At 37.2% G+C, this 24,055-nt stretch overlaps 3 protein-coding genes across 3 annotated transcripts; all 3 read left to right on the top strand.

The window, feature by feature from the left end:
- The first annotated feature begins 10,085 nt into the window (after positions 1-10,085).
- LOC137743315 (uncharacterized) lies at positions 10,086-12,250 on the top strand. The gene is made up of 6 exons (XM_068483182.1): positions 10,086-10,222; positions 10,592-10,674; positions 10,761-10,856; positions 11,463-11,566; positions 11,648-11,784; positions 11,894-12,250. The coding sequence occupies exons 2-6, from the start codon at positions 10,615-10,617 to the stop codon at positions 11,974-11,976; spliced, it is 480 nt and encodes a 159-aa protein (XP_068339283.1). The 5' UTR covers positions 10,086-10,222; positions 10,592-10,614; the 3' UTR covers positions 11,977-12,250.
- Positions 12,251-13,631: 1,381 nt separating this feature from the next.
- On the top strand, positions 13,632-15,969 carry LOC137741617 (vicilin Jug r 6.0101-like). The gene is made up of 4 exons (XM_068481313.1): positions 13,632-14,151; positions 14,440-14,696; positions 14,786-15,079; positions 15,508-15,969. Exons 1-4 carry the CDS (start codon positions 13,632-13,634, stop codon positions 15,967-15,969), a joined length of 1,533 nt encoding a protein of 510 aa, XP_068337414.1.
- Positions 15,970-17,840: 1,871 nt separating this feature from the next.
- LOC137743647 (pentatricopeptide repeat-containing protein At1g03100, mitochondrial-like) lies at positions 17,841-20,793 on the top strand. The gene has a single exon (XM_068483579.1). It carries the CDS (start codon positions 18,287-18,289, stop codon positions 20,642-20,644), a length of 2,358 nt encoding a protein of 785 aa, XP_068339680.1. The 5' UTR covers positions 17,841-18,286; the 3' UTR covers positions 20,645-20,793.
- Positions 20,794-24,055: the final 3,262 nt, after the last annotated feature.

Here is a 24,055-nt window from a genome sequence, read left to right on the forward strand (position 1 = left end):
GTATAAGGAAATATCTAACAATTAAGCACAATTAATTACTTTCTACTATGGTTAATGTTTACTTCGTGTTAAATATATAGTTTTAAGAAAGAGTTAATTACACTAACAACCCTTGAGATTTATCGAGTTTTCACAAAACTCCCTCACATTTAAGACTAATTACATTATGCTTATAAATTGATAACTTTACCCTTATTGTTTAAGTAATTAGTTATAAGAGTAAAATTGTCGATTTATTAGCGAATTTTTGACTGAAGGGTGATGTGAAAATGAATTAAAACGTAAGGCCTTTTGCTTGAATATATTAAATTAGAGACCATAAGGCCTTTTGCTGTTATATATTAGTGCCCTATATGGAGTTTGATTTTATTAAATTTCATGTAGTGTACATTGCTCATGTTATTGGTGATTAATATGGATGTATGTGCTAATTAGATTACTGTTTTAGTCAGGTGTTTATTTGTTATTGATTAAGAAATTAGTATTAGGATGTTATTCGTTGGGAATATACTATCATATATGTGAAAGATGAGTTGAGATTATTTATCATTGTCTGAGATGTGGTTAAAACTTCGGTGTTGAGAAAGGATTTCTAAAAATAAGGTAATTGGAAAGGATCTTTTGTGAGTTTAACTTTGAGTAGGTACCATTTTTCATGTTAGCCCAAAGTGCACATAGTTTTATTCGAGACTAGTGACAAAGAGTTAGACAAGATGACTAACAAAATGAGAATTTGGGATACAGGGTTTTGTTTGTATAATAAAATATATGAACCACCACTGCAGAGGTATAATGCATGGTATGTGATGTGCATGTCCCGTGTTTTATTATACATATTAACGGGTTGGTAAAGGATGTTAAGTCGCATTGCATTTATGCATTGTCATTAATCTCCAGGACTGACTATATGTTTTAATTGAGTTTTGTGTTTTATGTCCCTATTGAGCAGTAGAAGCTCACCTCTCTATTGTTATGCAGACTTACAAACTAGATAGTCAAGAGGGGTAAACGGGATGAGATCGTATTAGATGTGAGGCTAGAGTTTTACTTTATTTATTTGTGTTAGCCTTGTGAATAATTATGAGTTATTTTTATAAGAAGAATTTAATTAATTTTTTATCCCTTTAAGTTTTTTTTGTTCTATTTAATTTTTTATGCGTTCAAGATTGAATTTTCTACTGATCTCGAGTTCAGGATGCGACACGTGCAACATTCTTTTTTCCTATTCCAAAGTTCTTTTTTCCTTATCAATATCAATAACAGAACTTAATAAAACACCATTACCATTTGGTTGTTTACTGGTACAATTAAGGTTCAGCACAAATCGTGAAAAAAAAATGAAGTTCAGCACAGTCCACATCCTCAACAATTTCATAAAACAAATTACGCTCTAGCTCTCTTGGGTATTAATCAAACATATTATTGGCATGCATGAATTTACCTACTTAAACCGAAATACACACTTTCCAGCACCCATGGATTCACACTTTCCAGCATCCATACATATCAACAACCACAATTAAGACCAGAACAAGGAAACTCTTAATTTACAGGAGAAAAACTCACAAGTTGTGTTTCAATTTGATCTTTTCGCTAATTTGGATGACCACCGCTGCAGATGAAAAAGTGACCTAAGAAGATGGATGGAGGAGAGTGCTATGACAAAGCAACTTCAAATGGCAAAGGGTGGAGTGGTGTTGTTTTACCCACTCTACGGCTCTGCGTAAGCGCGAGAGCGAGTACTGTCAAATCCTCGATATTCAAACATGAGTAATGCTAGGGAAATTAAATTTGTAGACTAAATTTTATAAACTAAATGACATGCATGGAAGTTGGTGATTGGATTATTACTTAATCATTGATAAATATGCTCATTTTCTATGGATGACACCTCGTCTGATTTGCTAATTTAGTCTCCTTAGCATTACTCATTCAAACAGTATGTCTTTTAATTATGAATACGTCTTTGTTCATGATTTTCACATTTGGCTTTGAATAGTTGTTTACCTATTTGTTGTACTATCCTTGTCTTCTAGTGATTCGACAAAGCATATATGTTCTCAGCTTAAACTTAGAATCAACAAGAGACGTTGAATCCATATAATAGTAATTTTTCTCCATTTACGAATAGACGTAAATAATCCCATCAATTTTTTCTAATACATCAAAGCGAAAAAGGAGAATATTGCTTATATCATAAAAGTCCACAAGAAGAATACAGCAACAACAATTAAACTTTATCCTGCAAGGAGGATACAGAAGGACCAAAAAAACGCTATTGTTTGAATCATAAAAACACTTAGTTTTATTTCTGTCCTTCTCATTAATATTAATAATCCATGAAGAGACACACGACTGAGAAGAATTGCATGAGCAATTTAGAACGATGAGTGCACGTGCATCTCAACACTCCAATACCTTGCCCAGGGACATATCCACACTGTGACTGGACTTTGTTACCATTGGATCCAGGAAATTTGGAGGTACATCTATCTAAGCATGGTTTGTCCTGCCCTGCATTTGCACACGGCACATCTAATTCCACCGACGTGCAGAAGCCATTACCAATATTGATATCCATAAGTCTCATCGCCACCGTATCGGAAGCTACACAAATCACAGTTAAGCATTCAAATAATACTTATTCTTTTCATTACAAATGATATTACTAAATTAAGAGACAAAATTTTTTATAAATCGGGGGCAATAGATTGAGAAAAATGCCCTATCCACTGCTTACAAAATAAAACATAATGCATTTAAGAAATGATGCAACGACGTTTGTTGAAATTTTAGCTTATTTTTAATCTCATTGAGGTCTATCAAATACATCGTTTGATAACTCAAGTTTGAGAGAAATTGATCAACAATCAATTTGCGTATAATAGTCAACAAAAAACGGCTATAAGGAGATCAATTACCTGAACCAAGAACAACAATAATGATTAAAAGATGGGTTAATTACACTAACACCTTCTGAGGTTTATCGAGTTTTCACAAAACCCCCTCACGTATGAGACATTACACTAACACCCTTCACGTTTTAATTTACTTTCATAGAACCCCTTCGGTCAACATTCTGCTAATAAATTGATAGCTTTATCCTTATAGCTAATTAATTAAATAATAAAAAAAATATTGGAAAAAAAATATTAAAAATAAATAAATTCAACATTAAAAAAAATTAAAAACTTAAAAAATTGAAAGAAAAATGAAAGAAAACCCTAAACCCTCCCCAGCTCCACGACCCACAGTTTTTCCTCCCGCCATCCCACCATCGCCACCTTCATCCCTAAACCCTCCCCAACTCCTTCAGTGCCTTTTCCTCATCTTTTTCCTTCTGAAGATTGGCCAAATCAGACTCGTCATACTCCTTCTCAGCCTCGGGTCCCTCCAAGGGCTTTGCTATTCCACCTTGCTTGGAAGACATGGATGCGATCTAAGGCAAAAGGCTTGCTCGATTGGTAGACGCAGTAGCCCTAGTTTAGAAGTTTTAAATTTATTTTTTTATGTTTAATTTATTTATTTTTAATATTTTATTTTCTAATATATTTCTTTATTATTTAATTAAATAGTTATAAGGGTAAAGTTGTCAATTTAGTAGCAGAATATTGATTGAATGGGTTATGTGAAAGTGAATTAAAACCTGAGGTGGTGTTAGTGTAATGTCTTATACGTGAGAGGGTTTTGTGAAAACTTGATAAACTTCATGGAGTGTTAGTATAATTAACCCATTAAAAGACTGAGGAGGGACAAATTTTTGGCCATTTCAACCAAGGGCGGAGCCAGGATTTTTTTCTTGGGTGGGCTAGCTGAAAATAGTACCATAAAATTAAATGTTTATTTTTTTGCTTATATAAAATTATATAATAATCAATATAAAAGAACAACAATATAATATAACTTATTCTCAAAATCATAATCCTAACCAATAAATTCAAGGATCATATAAATAATTAACCTACTAATTAAATCAAGAATAAGTAAATAAAGAGATTAAGAACGTGCCAAAGGTGACATTCATTGGAAAATTGCAACGGAAAGTCAAGAATTGTGGAGATAGGGATTTGATTGTGTATTTAAAGAACTTTATTAATCTTTTCTTGAGTAAGAAGCACATAAAGCTAAATTACATAGGATAAATGGTCTTTTTCTTTAAAGAATAGAATAAAGGGGGACTAGAGATATAACTAATTTATAATTTTTAGCAGAAAACGTATTATTTACTACCTCTCTTCTACTAAATATACATTAAATAATAATTTGTATTGAAATTGAGTAGGCTATAAGCATGAGTTTACAAAAGAATAGATCTATTCACAAACCCATTTTACTTCCAACATAGCCTTATTAATATTTTGTTAGTGATCATCTTCAATTCATTCGATCCGAACAACCGGCAATTAAGAGAGGTGTGTAAGAAGTGAAAATGAGTGTATGGATAGCACTACCCTTACAGAAAACCTCCCTGGGCTACAGCCCACCTTAGCCTTGTGGGTGGCTATGCCATTGATTTCAACTTTACAATTAAGTTTTAGAGAAAGCGAAATATATTTCAGAGAAGGAAAAATCTAGACGTGTAATTGTCGTTTTTGTATCATTGTATTTATAGCTTTAATTGAAACGTGTGGAGATTTAAACAATTAATATGGTATTAATTAGCTAGGGCATTGCTCCACATACATATAATTGGAAAAAAGTATCCGAACGCATCCTCTCAATTCTCAAGTAGTAGTCCTAGAATGTTATCAGAATCGTGTAATTAATAGTAGAAGGCAAAATCTGGTATCAGTCTATACTTTATTAGATATTAATCTGATTTTCCTTTCTTTTCTTTTTTTTTTAAGAAAAAGTATGATATTCATTAAAATGAAATGAAGCGTACAAATAGAAAGATAGCGATGCATCCATGGATCTCGATAAAAATCTTGCCGAGACTTTCAACCCGATCGAAAGTAAAAAGAGCGTTACACACCTAACAATCAACTAATAGTTTTCTATCCTCACATAGCTAAGTAAAATTCAATCAAGCAGACATGTCTTCTAAAAGAGCATCCATGATAAAACCTGGGGGCTCCCCGTGCCAAATTAACTCTTGGCTTGAACCAATCCCCACGCGAGCAAGACGGTGCGCCACCTGATTGGCCTCCCTTCTAATATGACTTAGTTTCTTCTGGGGAATAACGGTAAGGAACTCACGGAGATCGTTAATCAAAGGCCCCAGAGAAGAACAATCCTCAATCTGATTTCCTTGATTATTCATAGCTGCAATAGTAAGAATTGAATCTCCTTCGAAGACCACCTTCGTCCCTCTTGGACAGAACTGCTAGAAAAACAAAACTGCACCACGCGCAGCAAGAAGCTCCATATGCAGTGCCGACGTCACTGCCCTTACTGGTCTCGACAATGCAGCAGTGAAAGCTCCCCCGCTGCTCCTGATTACCACTCCCACACCTCCCCGCTTAGACCCTTCGTCCCATGCCGCGTCAAAATTGCATTTAAACCAACCGTCATCAGGTTTATTCCATCGATGCTTGGTTCGATCAATTTTCTTCACTTGCGGTGAGTGCCACTTCTTATATTCTAATAACCAACCTTCTGCACGGATTCCAACCTCCCTTGGAATTCATGCAGAATGTTGGTTATTAGAATATAAGAAGTGGCACTCACCGCAAGTGAAAAAAATTGATCGAACCAAGCATCGATGGAATAAACCTGACGATGGTTGGTTTAAATGCAATTTTGACGCGGCATGGGACTTCTTATATTCTAATAACCAACCTTCTGCACGAATTCCAACCTCCCTTGGTTGTAGTTGAGTTCCATTCCAAACCCACTCATTTCTTGTCCTCCAAAGTGTCCAAATAAGGACGAGACACATATCAAAAGTATGCGAGGAAGAACTTTGTACCAACTGAATCAACCAATCCCGCATGTCATCCTTCTAAATTCCTGCACTCTCAAACCTAAACTTGAAAACCGTACAGCCGCTGCCATGGGGCAATCCCTTAGAACATGCTCAGTGGTTTCCATATTCCCCGCACGACTTAAACACCCATCATCCTGAATTTTTTTACAATTGTTTTTTCTTTTTTCAAACTACAGAAAATTATTACTAAATACAAAGATCAACGTTACATCCTCAATAGTTACTCTAGATGAGGAAACAATTCTTAAGAGTCCGAATATTTTGCTGAATTGCAATCAGATTTGTATTGCAAAAGTTCTACATGATTATATAAAGAAACGGTCAAGCACTGAATATTGCTACATAAATAGTAATACGCCGGTGATTTCGTTTGTTGCTATCCGAATTGGCCTTTGCTCTAAATGGATGTTAAAAATGTCTTCCTCTGTAGTGTGATCTCAAGCAGAAAGCATATGGATCTTCCACCTACCACTGATATAGCTTCCAAGAAAGGTGGTGTGTGTAAAATTCGGAAGTCTTTGTATATATTTTGTTTTTGAAGAGACGAAAGGAAAAGTTAACTGCATTGATTATCTAAGTTGATGGATACGTAGTAACTAATGATGAAAATGAGGAATAACAGTACTGTTCTTAAAGGTATCTAGCTTCTAAGTTTGAATTGAAGGAATAGGGTGAGTACTTAAAATATTTTCTTGGAATTGAGATTGCTTGAACCAAACATGGTATTTCCTCGTTTAGAAAAAAAAAATATGCACTTGATTTATTGGTTGGTATTTTCTTGTCAAAAAAAAAAGAAATTATGTACTTGATTTATTTTTATTTGTTGTACAATCCTTGTCTTGTAGTGATTCAAGAAAGCATCTTAAATAGGTATTTATTTTTATTTGTTTCACATTCATAATCATATACGTTATGGGTTTAAACTTAGAATCAACAAGAGACAACTTTGAATGAATCCATATAATAGTATTTTTTCTCCATTTATGAGTGGAAGTAAATAATCCCATCAATATTTTTTTAATACATCAATAACAATCAAGATTTATCGTACAATGAGGATAAATAATAACAAAAAAATATTTAGTTTTATTTCTGTTCTTATTAATATTAATAATCGATGTAGAGACACACGACTGAGAATAATAGCATGAGCAATTTAGCAAGGATGCGTGCACGTGCATCTCAACACTCCAATACCTTGCCCACGGACATATCCACACCGTGACTGGACTTTGTTACCATTGGATCCAGGAAATTTGGAGGTACATCTATCTAAGCATGGTTTGTCCTGCCCTGCATTTGCACACGGCACATCTAATTCCACCGACGTGCAGAAGCCACCACCAATATTGGTATCCATAAGTCTCATCGCCACCGTATCGGAAGCTACACAAATCACAGTTAAGCATTCAAATAAAACTTATTCTTTTGATTACAAATAATATTACTAAATTAAGAGACGGAAAATTTTAAAAACCGGAGGCAGTGGATTGAGAAAAATGCCCTATCCACCACTTGCAAAATAAAACTTAATGCATTTAAGAAATGATGCAACAACGTTTGTTGAAATTTTAGCTTATTTTTAATCTCATTTAGTTTTATGACATGCATAGTTTGATAACTCAAAGTTTGAGAGAAATTGATCAAAAATCAATTTACATATAATAGTTAATCAAAAAAGGCTATAAGGAGATCAATTACCTGAACCAAGAACAACAAAAATGATTAAAAAACCGAGGAAGGACACGTTTTTTGCCATCTCAACTTTACAATTAAAATTTCAGAGAGAGCAAAATATATTTTGTAGAAGGTGAAAATCTTACAAATAACTCTAGACGTGTGATGTCATTTTTATATCCTTGTATTTATAGGCTTCAAATGTGTGTAGATTTAAAAAATTAATATGGAATTAGATATAAGTATACAACGAATCCTCTCAAGTAACGTATTTGTAGTAATAATCCTAGAACGTTATCAGAATCGTGTAATAGTAGAAGGCACAATCTGGCATCAGTCTACATATACTTTATTTAGATATTAATCTGATTTTTTTTTTTTTTTTTTTACAATTTTTTTTTTTTTTGCCAATTAGAGAAAATTATTAGTAAATACAAAGGTCAACGTTTACATCCTCAATATTTACCTAGATGAGGAAACAATTCTTAAGAGTCCGGATATTTTGCCACATTGCAATCAGATTTGGATTGCAAAAGTTCTACATGATTATATAAAGAATCGGTGAAGCACAGAAAATTGCTAGATAAATGGTAAATTATAAAAATGAGCACTGCTAGACTCCGCTGTGATGAATCTTTCTTTTCAATTCTCTCTATATTTGCTCCTGGTGCAATAGTCATTCATGGTATGGTATCATACGCTGGTGATTTTGTCCCTAGTTGCTATCTGAATTAGCCTCTGCTATAAATGGTTGTTATAAATGTCTTCCTCTGTAATGATCTCATGGAGAAAGTAAATTGATCTTCCACCTACCATTGATATAGCTTCCAAGAAAGGTGTTATGTGTAAAAATTCGGAAGTCTTTGTATATATTTTGTTTTTGAAGCGGCGAAAGGATAAGTTAACTAAATCGATTATCTAAGTTGATGGATATGGTGGTAACTGGTGATGATAATGAGGAATTACAATACTGCCCTTAAAGGTATCTAGCTTCTAAGCATGAATTGAAGGAATTGGGTGAGAAAATATTTTGGAATTGAGGTTGCTTCATGGTATTCTCCTGTTTATAAAAAAAATAAAATAAAATATGCACTTGATTTATTGGTTGAGATTGGTATGTTGGTTTGCAAACTTATTGTTACTCTGATTTAGCAGAATCATTGACTAAGTTATATGGATTAGTTTAAAACTGGTATTTTCTTGTCAAAAAAAAAAAATATATATATATATATATATATATATATGTACTTGATTTATTGGTTGAAACTGGCATGTTGGTTTGCAAACCAATTGATAGCATTCGATTGAGCAGAATCACCGACTAAGTTTATATCTTGAGCTAGTGTAGCGAGACAATTCATGCACTTTTGCCTAGTGATTCTCACACGAATATTGTGGCTCATATTGAGAGAGATTTGAAGTTAGTTCCTTGTAACGGTTTGGTGTTTCAAAGAATGATCATTTGGATGTTGAAGGTTATACATATGCAGATTAGATTGGTCCTATCACATCTACTTCTGAATACATTATATTTGTTGGAGGTAATTGGTTAATTGGAAAAGCAAGAAGTAGAAGATAGTGATAATGTAAAATGTAGAAATTGAGTTTTGTTGTCACATCCCGGCCCGGGCGGGACCACTTCCCAAGTCCGACTCCACCGTAGCACGATATTGTCCGCTTTGGACCCCCAGCACACCCTCACGGTTTTGTTTTTGGGAACTCACGAGCAACTTCCCAGTGGGTCACCCATCATGGGATTGCTCTAGCCCCATTCTCGCTTAACTTCGGAGTGAACCCGAAGCCAGTGAGCTCCCAAAAAGCCTCGTGCTAGGTAGGGATGAGAATATACATATAAGGATCACTCCCCTGGGCGATGTGGGATGTCACAATCCACCCCCCTTAGGGGCCCGACGTCCTCGTCGGCATACCACTGCCAGGGTTAGGCTTTGATATCAAATTTCACATCCCCGCCCGGGCGGGACCACTTCCCGGGCCCGACTCCACCGTAGCATGATATTGTTCGCTTTGGACCCCCAACACATCCTCACGGTTTTGTTTTTTGGGAACTAACGAGTAACTTCCCAGTGGGTCACCCATCATGAGATTGCTCTAGCCTCCTTCTCGCTTAACTTCAGAGTTCCCATGGAACCCGAAGCCAGTGAGGTCCCAAAAGGCCTCGTGCTTGGTAGGGATGAGAATATACATATAAGGATCACTCCCCTGGACGATGTGGGATGTCACATTCGTGCTATGTCTCATGTATTTGAGAATCATTTTGGCTGAATGTCTCTTAAAATCCGATTAACTATCCCATAATTTTAAAATCTTTTTAAATACTTCAAAATTCTAATTTGACTCCACCTCGAAACAAATTCCACCAAATTCATGCCTAAATTACAAACCACTCGTGTTAGTGATTTTTCTTGGGCCTGTAGTCAATAAATGGAAGATGGGCCCAACCTGAAGCCCAAAGAAATCATAAAACCATAGAAATCGTTTTCTTCTCTCTTCCCCTAAAGCCTTTCCCAACTCTGAACTTCGTCGTGTTCTTTTTTTCTTCTGCCGGGCGAGCTTTTCTGGGCGAAATCCACAGTTCGTAGGGACGCCGAGTTAACTGTGAGTAATTTCGGGTTTTCCTGTACTTGGTTGAGCTTATTGTTTCTCGTGTAATGGTTAGTACCTTTTTTTTCTTGTAATTTCTCGTTAAGCATAGCATGACCACCAGGTGCTTGACGAAATGTCTCAAAGAGTTTTGACAAGTTGGAACTCGTTTGGCAATTGGGTTGTTCGCTTCTTTACTTTTAAATCCAATATTTTCTATGAAAATTGTATTTATCAGGAAAAATTAGATTAACCCACTTGCTGATTAGGAAATGAGGTTGTTTCGTATGCTATGTGATTTGATCATTTGATGTGAGTGTGATCTTAATCTGCCTTTGAAATACCAAAAATTTTGGTTGTAATGTTTGTTGTTGGCTTCTGCAGGAGATATCTGGGTTTAATTCGAAATGGGTTGGAAAGCAGCTGAGAAACTCATTAGGCACTGGAAGATTCTCAGAGGAGATAATGTGAGGGGGGAATGTATATCATTTTCTCTGTCCCTCTTTCTTTATCTATTATTTATTAATTAACAATTTTCTATTCTCATGTGCAGGTGATGATAACAAGAGGCAAAGACAAGGGCGAGACGGGTGTCATCAAACGAGTCATTCGCTCTCAGAATCGTGTCATCGTGGAAGGCAAAAATCTGGTATTAGTCTAGCCCTATGATTTGTAATTTGGTAATACTGTTTTGGTTTATCTGATTTTGTCTTGCAATTCTTTGAGCAACTTTATATACTGTTTCATTCAATATTATAGCATTTTTCTTCATGAGAAAACTTGTTATGGATCCGTTCTGTTCTGGTCACTCCAATCCGATTGAGATTGTAGATGATCTCTATGATTATCGCAACAAAAATGTTCGATCATGTTTTTGGGGTTATGCACTTTTCTCACGCCTACCATTGAGCAAGTGGAATTGGCCAGTGTAATGTGGTTGGTAGTCTGTGGACAGTGTGCTTATTTATTAAAAGTATCTTTGACGGTTGGAAGCTCTTCTAAGGGTCATCTTAGTAGTGAAATTCGCTGTCTTGTGCAATGCCTATGTAATGTGTCCCATTGTGTTGAAAAAATCATTGGGGCCTGAAGGATACCATGCAGACGAGAATAATGTAGTATATGATATTCAAGGCTTTTTTCTATCCAATTGATCGTTTCAATCTAATTTCTTTCAATGCTCAAGGCTTTTGTTTATTCGGTTCCAATGAGTTATCTGGATTTTGGTTGCTGCTGAACAATTACTCTGTCATTGCAGGTAAAGAAACATATCAAGCAAGGCCAAGGTCATGAAGGTGGGATTTTCACTGTCGAAGCGCCTCTCCATGCCTCAAATGTGCAAGTTGTTGATCCGGTGACAGGGTATGGATGCACTCATCTTCACATTATGTTTTTTTCCTTTGTTTCACTTTCAGTGTGGTGATCAAAATTTTCATCCTGCAGGAGGCCTGTTAAGGTCGGTGTGAGATATCTTGAGGATGGAACGAAAGTTCGAGTATCTAGAGGATTAGGCGCATCGGGATCTATAATCCCTCGTCCTGAGATCTTGAAAATAAGGACTACTCCAAGACCTACTGTTGGTACTTATCTCAAGTCCTGAAATCTATATTCTTTTGTTGCTACTTATATAACAAATATCTCAGTTCGCCATGTTTTCTGCTGATAATAAAAAATAAACTTTGGTTGCAGCTGGCCCCAAGGACACTCTGATGGATGTCGTGTTGGAGAAGACATATGACGCTAAGACGGGGAAGGGAATGCCTGAACTTTGAGATAATTAGTCTCCTACTATCATTCTGAAGCTTGGATGGAAGATTGTAGCAGAAAGAAATGAGACCATTTGTGTCAAAACCCGGAAGAAATGGGAGCATATTAGTTCTCGTATGTTTGGTGAAAATGGTTTAAGAATTTCTTGTACTGAATATGTGCCTACATTTTGTTATTTCGTTGGTAACATAGGACAAACGAAACGGCTTGATTGCTATAGGATTTCTCAGGTTTAAGGCCGTTAATTTACTTAAAATCTCAGATGAACTTATTCTTGCATATGGACCATTTCAGATCGCCATACAAATACATGGATCTCTAACAGTGGATACATTTTTTCAAGATAACACAAAACGTTTCTACATATGTTTGGCAAACAATCGGAAAGGTGCTTGGGTCATGCCTAATTGGATAAATGGTCATCGTGGTGTTAGAGTAGTCAAAAGATAGTTTCTGCGGTAAAAAAAATTAAATTAAACCATTGTAGTAGAATCTGTTAGAAATTAAACCCGAAAACAAAAAAGCTTGTTATTTATACGTTAACCCATTAGCCATGGCTTCACACTCGCCCAAACTCTTTGCTACCACTGCCAGTTGAGAAGCAGCATATGTAACTTAGAATCAACATGACTGTTGAGAAGCACATCGCAGCTAACGGGCACTCCTGTTAGATCCCACATCGCTCAGGGGAATAGATCCTCTATGCCTTATATGTACATGCCCATCTTCATATAGCACAAGGCTTTTTGGGAGCTCACTGGCTTCGGATTCCATCGGAACTCCGAAGTTAAGCGAGTTCGGGTGAGAGCATTCCTAAGATGGGTGACCCACTAGAAAGTTCTCGTTTGAGTTCCCATAAAGAAAACCGTGAGGGCATGGTCGAGACCCAAAACGAACAATATTATGCTATGGCGGAGTCGTGCTCGGGATATGATGGAGCCCATATCAAAATATAACAACCCTGATAAACTGACATACTCTGACTCGATTAGCCTTTCAACTAAGAGTGAAAAAAAACCTCCATCATAAAAGTGAAGAAATAACATTAACTTGATGACGAAGTTATAATAAAAAAATATTATGATGTGAATTATTTTGAACCGAAATTCAAATCAATATCTACGTTATAATTCAAAACGAAAATTTGCAAGATACTAGTGAGAAAATGTGACAAGAAAATAAATTTAAAAACGAAAATAAATTGAGGAAGTCAATGGATAAATTTGTTTGTTAGCTAGAACCTTACATGTCCGTACGGGCTCCTGCCATGTGATTCACATGGACATGGCGAGCGCTGCACAAGACACACAGCAGACGCATCCTTTTGCATGCCGATAAAACTCGCCAGAAAAAAAATCCCCCAACTTTTTCTACTTCCGAAATAATTAAAGTACTACAGGACAAAGCAATCCAAAGCAAATCCAGAACCAAAACCTGACGCTACAAAAGCTTAGAAGGCATATCGAAATATATATACTCCATTGGAGCTCTGGATTGATCCATCAATCGACACGTAACACGGACACTGGACACTCGTCGTCATGCATGGCTTCGATCCTACTTCCTTATCCCATAATCTCTCCATATTTATAGTTTTCTTGCGTTCATCACCTCCATCAGAAAAACTAAGCAAAAATCTGAGATATATTCGTATAGAGTTATGGATTTGAAAGGTAGGGTACTTGTGGTTTGCTTGCTGCTGTCTGCTTTTTTCCTGAGTGCTTTTGTTGCTGTGGCTTTGGAAGATCCGGAGCTGAAGCAGTGTAAGCACCAGTGCAAACACCAGCGAGGGTTTGAGGAGTGGCAGAAGAAACAGTGCGAGAGGAAGTGCGAGGACTACATCAAGCAGAAGAGCGAGCAGGAGGAGCAGCGGGGGAGGTGGGAAGGAGGAGGAGGGGAAGGAGGAAGTTTTTACATACGTGAGAGAGAGGAGTTCGAGGGGCGAGGGCAACAACAACAAGAAGAAGGAGACGAGAATCCTTACTTCTTCGAAGACCAGCATTTCGAGACGAGGGTTCAAACTGAGGAAGGTAGGGTTCAGGTTCTGCAGAAATTCAACGAAAGGTCTGATCTTCTGCGTGGGATTGAGAATTTTCGAGTCGGGTTTCTTGTCACGGAACCTCATGCATTCGTTGCTCCAACTCATCTTGATGCCGATTGTGTCCTATTTGTTTTCCAAGGCAAGTCACTTGTTTAGTAATTGTCCTAATTATTTTAATTATTGTGGGGCACTGGAATCACGTCTAATCATAATATGTAACATGACTATATATATTTATTGATAGTACGTAATATACTGTTATATATTTATTGAAACTATAATCTATGTGGTGCTGATTTCAGTCCTACATAATAAGATGTATTATGTGTACGCTTATTAACTCATTAAGACGTTAATACCACAACCACAAAGTTTTCACTTTTTGGGTCCTAAATAATCCATTTTTTCTCGTTTTATGTGAATAAAGGTCGGCCAACAATCACTGTGGTGAAGGAGGAGAAGAAAGAGAGCCATAATCTTGAACGTGGAGATCTCTTTAGGATTCCGGCAGGCACCCCATTTTATATACTCAACAGAGACGAGAATGAAGGGCTCCATATTGTCGAACTTCTCAAAACAGTCTCTACCCCCGGAGAATACGAGGCGTTTCACTCGGCCGGCGGCCAAGACCCCGAATCCTTTTTCAAAGCATTCAGCCCCGAAGTTCTCCAAGCCGCTTTTAAGGTAACATATTTCAATTCCATTTCTGTTGAATATTTGTGCGTTTTTACTAATATGGCGGGTTAAATATGTTTGTGCTTCTAATTAAACAGACGGATAGGAATAAGTTGGATAGACTATTTGGGCAGCAGAGGCGAGGCAGCATCATAAGGGCCTCCAAAGAACAAGTACAGAGAATGAGCCAGCAGCATGGTCATGGCGGCAGTGAAGGCATTTGGCCGCTGCCTTTCCATGGCGGTGAATCATCTTCAAAAGATTCATTCAATCTTTTTAAGAAGCATGCTTCCCAAGAAAACAAGTTTGGCCGTCTCTTTGAAGCTGATTTCAAAGACTTCAAGCAGCTTCAGGAGTTTGACCTCCTCGTCTCCTTTGCTAACATCACCAGGGTAAGAATATATGAAAAAAATACTGGTTCGAGCTGCAAATCATGTTTTCACAAACCATAGTTGGACACATGCATAAATTCATCCTTTCATGTTTTTGATGACTTCTTTACATAAGTTTATAAATCATCGATCCTTTCACGTTTTTAGTGATTGACTTTTCTTATTAAGTGTGGACTTGCTTCTTTCATATAAGCTTGTAAACTCATCTTTTCGTGTCTAATGACTTAATTTTGCGTATGCGTGTCAAAATGTGATTTCGCAAAAGTATCTACTTAGATATGTTGCAGACAGTGATTTCACTGAACTCTTGAATTCAGAAGAGCGACATGTTGGTATTTCTTTTTAAATTTTACCAATCCAATTCACACAAATCCTACGTAGCTTAAAAATGAGTAACCAATGAATTCTCTGTTTTTGTTGTGATACAGGGTGCTATGGAAGGTCCATTTTTCAACTCAAGGGCTACAAAGATATCAGTTGTGCTAGATGGTGAAGGCCACTTTGAGATGGCATGCCCGCATGTTGGTAAACAACGCCAGCACAGTGGAAGGTCACAGCAGAGACAAAAGAGCAGCCCAACTTACCAAAAGATGAGCGGAGACTTGAGGCGCGGAGCGGTGTTTGTTGCCCCCGCCGGCCATCCTGTCACAATCATTGCCTCAAGGAACAATAACCTCCAACTCCTCTGCTTCGAAGTCAATGCTCGAGACAACATTAGGTTTCCACTGGCAGGGAAGAACAATGTGGTGAGCCAGTTCGATAGGCAAGCCAAGGAGCTGTCGTTTAACGTGCCAGCGAGCGAGGTGGAGAGTATTTTCAACAACCAGAAAGATGAGTTGTTTTTCGAAGGACCAAATGAGCAGCCTCAGCACGGCTGGGTTTATGCATGAAAGTTCGAGGTTTTGTGAGAAGCCCTAAGGAGGAGGATGTTGGAGTTTTGGGGTACCGATATGTATATTATAACGCGGTGAACTAATGTAAATGTTGGGTTGTAACCTTGAATAAGAGATCAGGACTTCTGTGGTACCTATATGTATATTATAACGCTGTCAACTAATGTAAATGTTGGCTTGTAACCTTAAGTAAGAGATCAGGACTTGTATGCCAACTAAATGTTGTAAATTTCGGGTTGTGATCTTAAATAAGAGCTAAGGGATGAGAGTATGTTTTGTTTTCATTTGTTTTGCGTTCTATTAATTTAGTGTAGAATATTGCACAACAAAATTAGAAGATTCGTTCATCGATAGCGCAATTATTAAGTAGCGAAGGATACACTTGACTTTATCCTCGTTGCACCTAACGATAGTGCTGGCAGCAGCTACTGTTTTTCCGCAGTTTTTTCAGTTAAGCGAACTGAGAACTTGGCCAGTGATACCATTGTGTGCTTAGCATACATCTTTATGATTGAGAGCAGGAAGCGTTAATGGGCCTCCTAAACAATTAACTTTAAAATTTAAAAAAAAAAGGTGCGGATTCGTTTAATCCCCTTTTCTGCTTGTTATTCACCGTTATATTCTCGTTGCAAACAAATCAATATCTTGTGGCATTGCAAGAATATATATATATATATATATATATATATATATATATATATAGATAGAGAGAGAGGGGGGATAATGTTAGGGAGATTAAATGTGATAACTAAATGTTATGGAAATTGATAATTGAATTATTACTTAAGTGTTGATTAATGTGTTTAATTATAATTGGCAACACATCATTTAGTTTGCAAATTTAATCTACAAATTTAATCTCTTTACATAAAAGAATAGTTGTTAGAGGCAGCTAGCTAGCCATGAATTCGTACTGTCTTCTCCGTCAAACAGGACTCTTCAAGAATAGTCACAAGAAACTACACTTCCTTCAACTACTCCTCCAAGTCCCCCTCACGATTCCTCAAGAACTGGATGGGTTTCTCCAAAAACTTGCTAACAATCTCACTACTCTAAATCCACCGCTAGCATGCTTTCCTCGTCCGATACTTCTGAACCGTTACGTATGATTCTTCAACTTCTCGTCTCCAATTCTACGACTCTCTCCGCAGATGCCTCCAACCTCTGGATTAGCAGAAACTTCTTTCTCCAGCAGTTTATCAACATACTTTCTAGTCCTTGTTCGCTCAAGCTTCGAGAGAATGTGAGCGTCCAACTCGAATAAAGTTTGGTAATCACTAACAAATTCACGTTGAGTAGATTTTTGAAACTTGACTCTTTGGAATAGGCTTTGCGGTTGATGCTTGGCTTCCCTGGTCCCCTACCAGGATGGGCCCAGGCACTCCCTGGTCCCTTACCTCCTCCGCCAGTGAGCATGAGTAGGAGTTCATACTTAAAATTGCTCTTTGCCGATAACAAAACTCTATGTTTACGATATGAACAGTTTATATTATAAATCATTCTATCTCACCTCTGCAAAAAGTCAATATAACTAAGGTTGGTTATTCACCGAATTGTATAAAAACAAATAAACGGAATTGGTAAAAGCATTACGAATCATCGACGTATCTACTACAATAAATTGTCCAAATGACCTTGCTTGTGTTTATTTATTTATTTTTCCAGAGATGACCTTTATTAAGTGAATTATAATATGAACAGTTTTGATCATAAACACAAAGCTCCATAATTCAAACGCGGAGAGTTTTGAGTATGAGTTCTTATTTATCTTTGAGTAACCATGCATTATTCATATTTTAATAGCTTATTGAAATAGTCATTGGGTCATACTATAATATAATTTGATTGCAATTTCTTCTTAATAAATGATTTCTACACATTCATACCAAAATATCCTTTCCTTTTCTGCCCCTTCCCTGAACCTATCCAATTAAAAGAAAATTCATATTTTGCACATTTTACAACTTTGGACCCGCCTTCTTCCCTCGCTCACTTCGACACCTCCTCTCTCTCTCCCTCTGTGATATTCAAAATTTCATCTTCTTCTTCTGCCAGGCTCTTTGCATCCAACTCCGGCGACATGCCGACGCCAAAGTAACAGTAACCATGCCCACCTTTCTAGTACTTGAACTTATTCTTGCATGTCCAATGGGACGTGCTTCTCCTTTCAACCTCAGTCGATCACCACCTGCTTGATAAAATGCCTCAGGGAAGTTGGCCGCTTCAATGTCTTTGGTTACTTGCTTCTCTGGGTAGAATTTCTGGTGATTTTCGGGTAGTGAGTTGATTGGTAATTTTTCTTTGACTGGATAAGATGTTTTGTATGAAGAAATTCAGCTATCGGACAACTTCAGTTTGCCCATCTGTTCTTTATCTTCTACTTGCTAATGCTAGTTGTATTGTAGCTCGGATATCGGAATCTCATCTTCGAGCTTATTCGAGTGCCAGGTCAGTTTGTGGGTTTCTCGGCTCTTCTTCTTTGGCCAAGTCAAAAGTCCGAGATGATAAACTTACACCTAAAGGAAGCTTCTTTTCTACTATGGCGGGAACAATCTTGGTCCAGGCTCGAGACCCGGCTAAGTTAACTTTGGAGATACAGAATGCAATTGATGAGCACAGACTAAGTGATGCTTGGAAGTTGCATGAGCGGCATATGCAGATGGAAGGGTTTCCTAGGAAATCCGTTATGAATGAGCTCGTAACGAGTTTCGTGGAAAGCTTTGATGTTCAGTGGCTGGAGAAGGCGTACGGGCTGGTAGAACATGCTATTGAGAAAAGTAAACTGAATTTGTTAGAGAAGGAAACGCTGATTTATCTGTCTTTTGGGCTTGCCAAAGCCGGATTACCTAATCCTGCGTCGACTGTTTTGAGAAAGATGGTAGAGATGGAACAGTTTCCCCCTGTTGCTGCCTGGTCTGCAATCTTGGCTTACATGTCTCGAACAGCTCAAGGGGCTTACCTTGCTGCAGAGTTGATTCTCGAGATAGGTTACCTATTCCAAGATAACAGGATCGATCCGCGTAAGAAGTGTAATGCACCTTTGATTGCTATGAAGCCTAATACTACTGCTTTCAATGTCGCTTTGGCTGGCTGTCTCATATTTGGGACAACTAGGAAAGCCGAGCAGATCCTTGACATGATGCCTCGAGTTGGTGTCAAAATGGACGCTAACTTGTTGATATTAATGGCACAAGTATATGAGAGAAATGGACGAAGAGATGAGCTTACGAAACTTCAACGATACATAGATGAAGCCCACAACCTTACCGATATCCAGTATCGGCAATTCTACAACTGCTTGTTGACTTGCCATTTGAAATTCGGGGATCTAGATTCTGCATCCAACATGGTCTTGGAAATGCTAAGGAAGGCAAAAGCAGCACGAAGTTCTCTTGCAGTAGCAACACTGGTATTTGATGCTGCTGGAAAGGGCAACAAGTCTCTTGGACCGGGATCTCTGTCCGGTAAAAGTTCAAGCTATGTAGAATCAAATGGTTATGAAGATAATGGTTTAAGTAGCCCGTTAGTATCTTATGATGAGTTTTCTAGGGACAGAAATTTCTTGAGACTTGAGACTGATGCAAAGGAAGTACTTGGTGCAGTGTTAGCTAAGTTGCAGAGCCAAGTCAAATTGGTAACAACTGACCGCGGTATCCTCCAGCCAACTGAAAAACTTTTCGTGACATTAGTCAAGGCGTTTCTGGAAGCAGACAAGACCAAGGATTTGGCAGAGTTTCTAATAAAGGCCGACAAAGAAGATTCCCCAGCATCCAACGACAATTCAGCCTTGGTTCATGTAATTAATTCGTGCATATCACTTGGATGGTTAGACAAGGCGCATGACCTTCTCGATGAGATGTTTTTGGCTGGTGTAAGAACCGGTTCAGCTGTATATTCTTCTCTTTTAAAAGCATATTGTCAAGCAAAGCAAGCGGGAAATGTGGCATCACTTTTAAGAGATGCTCGTAAAGCCGGGATCCAGCTAGACTCAAGCTCTTATGAGGCATTGATCCAATCGAGGGTTCTTCAAAATGATACACAGGGAGCCCTCCATTTGTACAGAGAGATGAAGGAGGCTAAGATACCAAAAGCTGGCCATCAGGAGTTCGAGAGGTTAGTACATGAATGTGCAGGGGACGGTGAACCTAAGTTGATGGTAAAGCTCTTGCAGGAAATCAAGGAAGGGCAGAAATCCGATGCCGGGGTTCACGACTGGAACAACGTAATCCATTTCTTCTGCAAGAAGAGACTCATGCAAGACGCTGAGAAGGCGCTGACGAAGATGAGAAGCCTCGGGTACACCCCAAATGCACAAACATTCCATTCTATGGTAACTGGTTATGCTGCTGTAGGAGGAAAGTATACAGAAGTGACCGAGTTGTGGGGTGAGATGAAGTCCATTGCTGCTGCCACCTCAATGAAATTCGACCAGGAGCTCCTGGATTCGGTTCTTTACACCTTCGTGAGGGGCGGATTTTTCAGCCGAGCAAATGAAGTTGTGGAGATGATGGAGAAAGGGAAGATGTTTGTCGACAAATACAAGTACCGGACGCTTTTCTTGAAGTACCATAGAACAAGTTACAAAGGCAAGGCTCCCAAATTCCAGACAGAATCCCAACATAAAAAGAGGGAGGCTGCATTGGCGTTTAAGAATTGGGTTGGAGTTTGTTGAAGAGAATGCCTTTATTTGCTTCATACATGCCTCAATTTTAGCCTAATCAAGTTAATAAAGTATGATTTGCTTGCTTATGTCAATTAGTTCTTCACTCAACGGTCCAGCACTAATATATTCTCTAACTTAACTACCTGTGAGATTTTATCACAAAATGTCCTAGTATAATTAGGTATGAAACCACTCAATATAATATTTTGTGACGGGTTTTTTATTTTTCAATAGATTTTATTAATTTACATATTATAATATAAGTGAATGACATGTTGATTTATCACGAACCTAAGGTATTGTAATAATTAGTGGCGGATCCAGAAAAGAATATTAGGGGGATCAGTAAGAATAGTGTGCAACGCGTAATTTTTTTTTTTTAACAGAAATAGCATGTATATCGTCATTTAATCGAATCTTGATAGGCCTGAAATCATTTGAAAAGGCATATTGCACACCTATTAATGCCTCATTTGCATGGGTAACTAACATGTTCCAAGGCTACTCCCACATGAATGCTTAACAAAGAAACACACTTATTTTGAACACACTAACAATGTCTGATATCATTGCATCCCATTAATATGTTTGTCCAAGAATGATGATGCTTTGTTATTCTCTGAGATCACCATTTCATTTACTTTGCATTTTTGGATAGTTTGTTACTTGGTTCTTTTTTTCTGCCTACAATTGTAATCACAATCAACAAACAAGTCAGAGGTAAATAATATTAGGACTAGACTGTAAAGGGGCAATACCTCTCTAACGCATTTTATCAAGCAGTTGAAGGGCATATATGAAGGGCAACTCCAACTTTCAAAGGGGCAGCATCCAAGTCATCCATGGAGATTTACAGGAGTTTGGAGGGTCAGTTGACCCCACTTGCCCCTAAGTCAGTCCGCCCCTGGTAATAATACTAGATTGGTTTAATATAATATAAGTGAATTAGTAATATCACGCGACGATGTGACAGTACGCTGAAACTTCTCAATATTAACCACGTAGTTCACTCAAATTATAACACATGAACTAGTAGCACTATGTGAACGTATCAAAAGCAAGAATTTGAGAAAACCAATTGCCAAAATTATCCATGTCGTGTAAGGAAATTACCAAAATTATCCATATCGTGTAAGGAAATTACCAAAATTATCCATATCGTGTAAAGAAATTGCCAAAATTATTCACCCCAAATTAGACTATTGAGTGAAGAATCTTTGTAGATCTTGCTTTTACAACTAAACCAATACCGTTTGACATTTTTATTCAACCATCCTTCTAATATAAAAGCTTTCATCAATAAAACACTGATCTCCATTAGAACATAATAAAAAAATTGCGAACAAATATATAATGAGTCTTCGTATTCAACAAGTCTCTTAGAGTTTATTGACTTTCAAACGTAAGGATTAATCAGGGCATTGGCAGTGATCAAGATTTTTAGAATAGTACTTACGTGATATTCCTTTTGTTATTGAAAATTATTGTTGTAGTAAGAAGTTCATAGTGTAATTGTTTGATCTCTATTGGATGCTGAGAAAAGCAAGAAAATTTTTGAGTTGTGAACTATAATTTTTCTCCTTCTCCTTCTCTTTTACTATTTTCGTTGTGTGATTGCACAATTTCTGTTTGGCAGCTGAGAAAATCCAAGGAACTAAGTAAAAAGGGAAAATGTTTGTGTTGTTGTGATGTATGATTCTTCTTCTTCTTCTTCTTCTTCATTATTTTTGCATCTGTTCTGCCGTTTGAATTCCCCTGTTTTCCTTCTCAATCATGACTACGATTCTCCGTCTACAATATATGTGAATTATACATTACTGCAAAGTTGTTTATATGCCTGTGGCAGCAAACTTATTGAAATTTGATGTGTTCCGAATTTAATTTCGCGGCGTGATGCAAAACCTTCGCACCTTTTGCTCACCTGAATGCCGTGACCACCAATTTAACATCGGGAACGTAACAGAGCAACCAAAGCAAGTACCTCTTTAATCTACTAAAACCATGTACAGCATGACATATGGTGCGAAATTTACTTGACACTCAAATTAAACCCTCGTTTGACAATTGTAGTAGAATGGATAAGTGAGGGATCGTTCTAGACCGGGGATTAGGAGGGCTTGCTAAAACCTTCTAAATTGACTTAAAAACATAAAAACTAAATTAAAATACTCTTAACAAGACTACTATGACTCAGAATGGCTTTGAAAAACTCAAATTGTCTAAAACAATCAAATTGACTCAAATAGAAGCTAGAACTTGATTTAGACGAATTTGCAAGTGTTTATGACTCCAAAAGCTTAAAGATACAAAAAAATAAAACAAATACGAATGATTAAGACTCAACGAAATATGGGGGAAATGTGTTTGGACGATATTAAATTAAAAAGACAGAATATAATTAAAGGCAAAATGTAAATATGAATGTGATGAAAATATGGATGATGGAATAGCCAAGGGGTTCTTCTCCACACATGTTACACTTGCATACAATATTGATTCTCAGTTGGTCTTTCGATAAGTTGTGAAACTCAATGCTCCAAGTTAATTAGGTCCGCTTAAATTAACTTTCAGATTTCCCTAGATTCGTTGGATTGAATGGAATACGCATTACAACCAAATTATTCTTAATCAAAGTCCCTAACTATGGAATACGCATGATAGAGACATTCAACAAAGATCATTAAGTTCAACGGAAATCATAAACATCGACGAGGCATTCGTTACTATGGAATACGCATGAAACTTATGCCAAGAATTCATTTAACGCGATTGTTTATAAGCAACCTCCACTACTTGTGAATATAAGTTCATAACGATTAGGTGAAATTCACTTATATTCTAGCGTCATATTTATGCATGAAAATTAAGCGCGCATTCTTAATAAACATTCATAAATAAGTTATCAATCAAACGGTTAAACAAATTGAATCCACAACTTATGAAATTCCAACGAAAGTTAATCAATTCATATTGCAAATATAAACATAGTTTCGAATCACCCCCTAGCTAAAGGGGGGTTTAGTTCCTCATAACTTTGAAATCAAAGAAACACCTAAACATTCCAACAACTCAAACTTGAATTGTATGAACGTTTAGGCACTCTTCTCTTCCATTACAAAACAAAGAAAATTGAATTTAAACATTGAAATCAAAGAAATACCTAAAGATTCCAACAACTCAAACTTGAATTGTATGAACGTTTAGGCACTCTTCTCTTCTTCGTTATTATGGCACAAGGTCTAAGGGATGTTGTTGGTGTGTTGAATGGATTGGGGAATTATGGAAATGGATGAGGAAAGATAGAAAATGGAAAGAAACCCACGGCAAGGCTTGGAATTTCAGGATGTGAAGATGGTGTGTGTTTGTGTTGTGGTGTGAGAAATGGAGAGATTTGAATGGGGGATGAATGAATGGATGCAA

This window comes from Pyrus communis, chromosome 8 (genome assembly GCF_963583255.1).
Source record: "Pyrus communis chromosome 8, drPyrComm1.1, whole genome shotgun sequence".
Taxonomy (NCBI): domain Eukaryota; kingdom Viridiplantae; phylum Streptophyta; class Magnoliopsida; order Rosales; family Rosaceae; genus Pyrus; species Pyrus communis.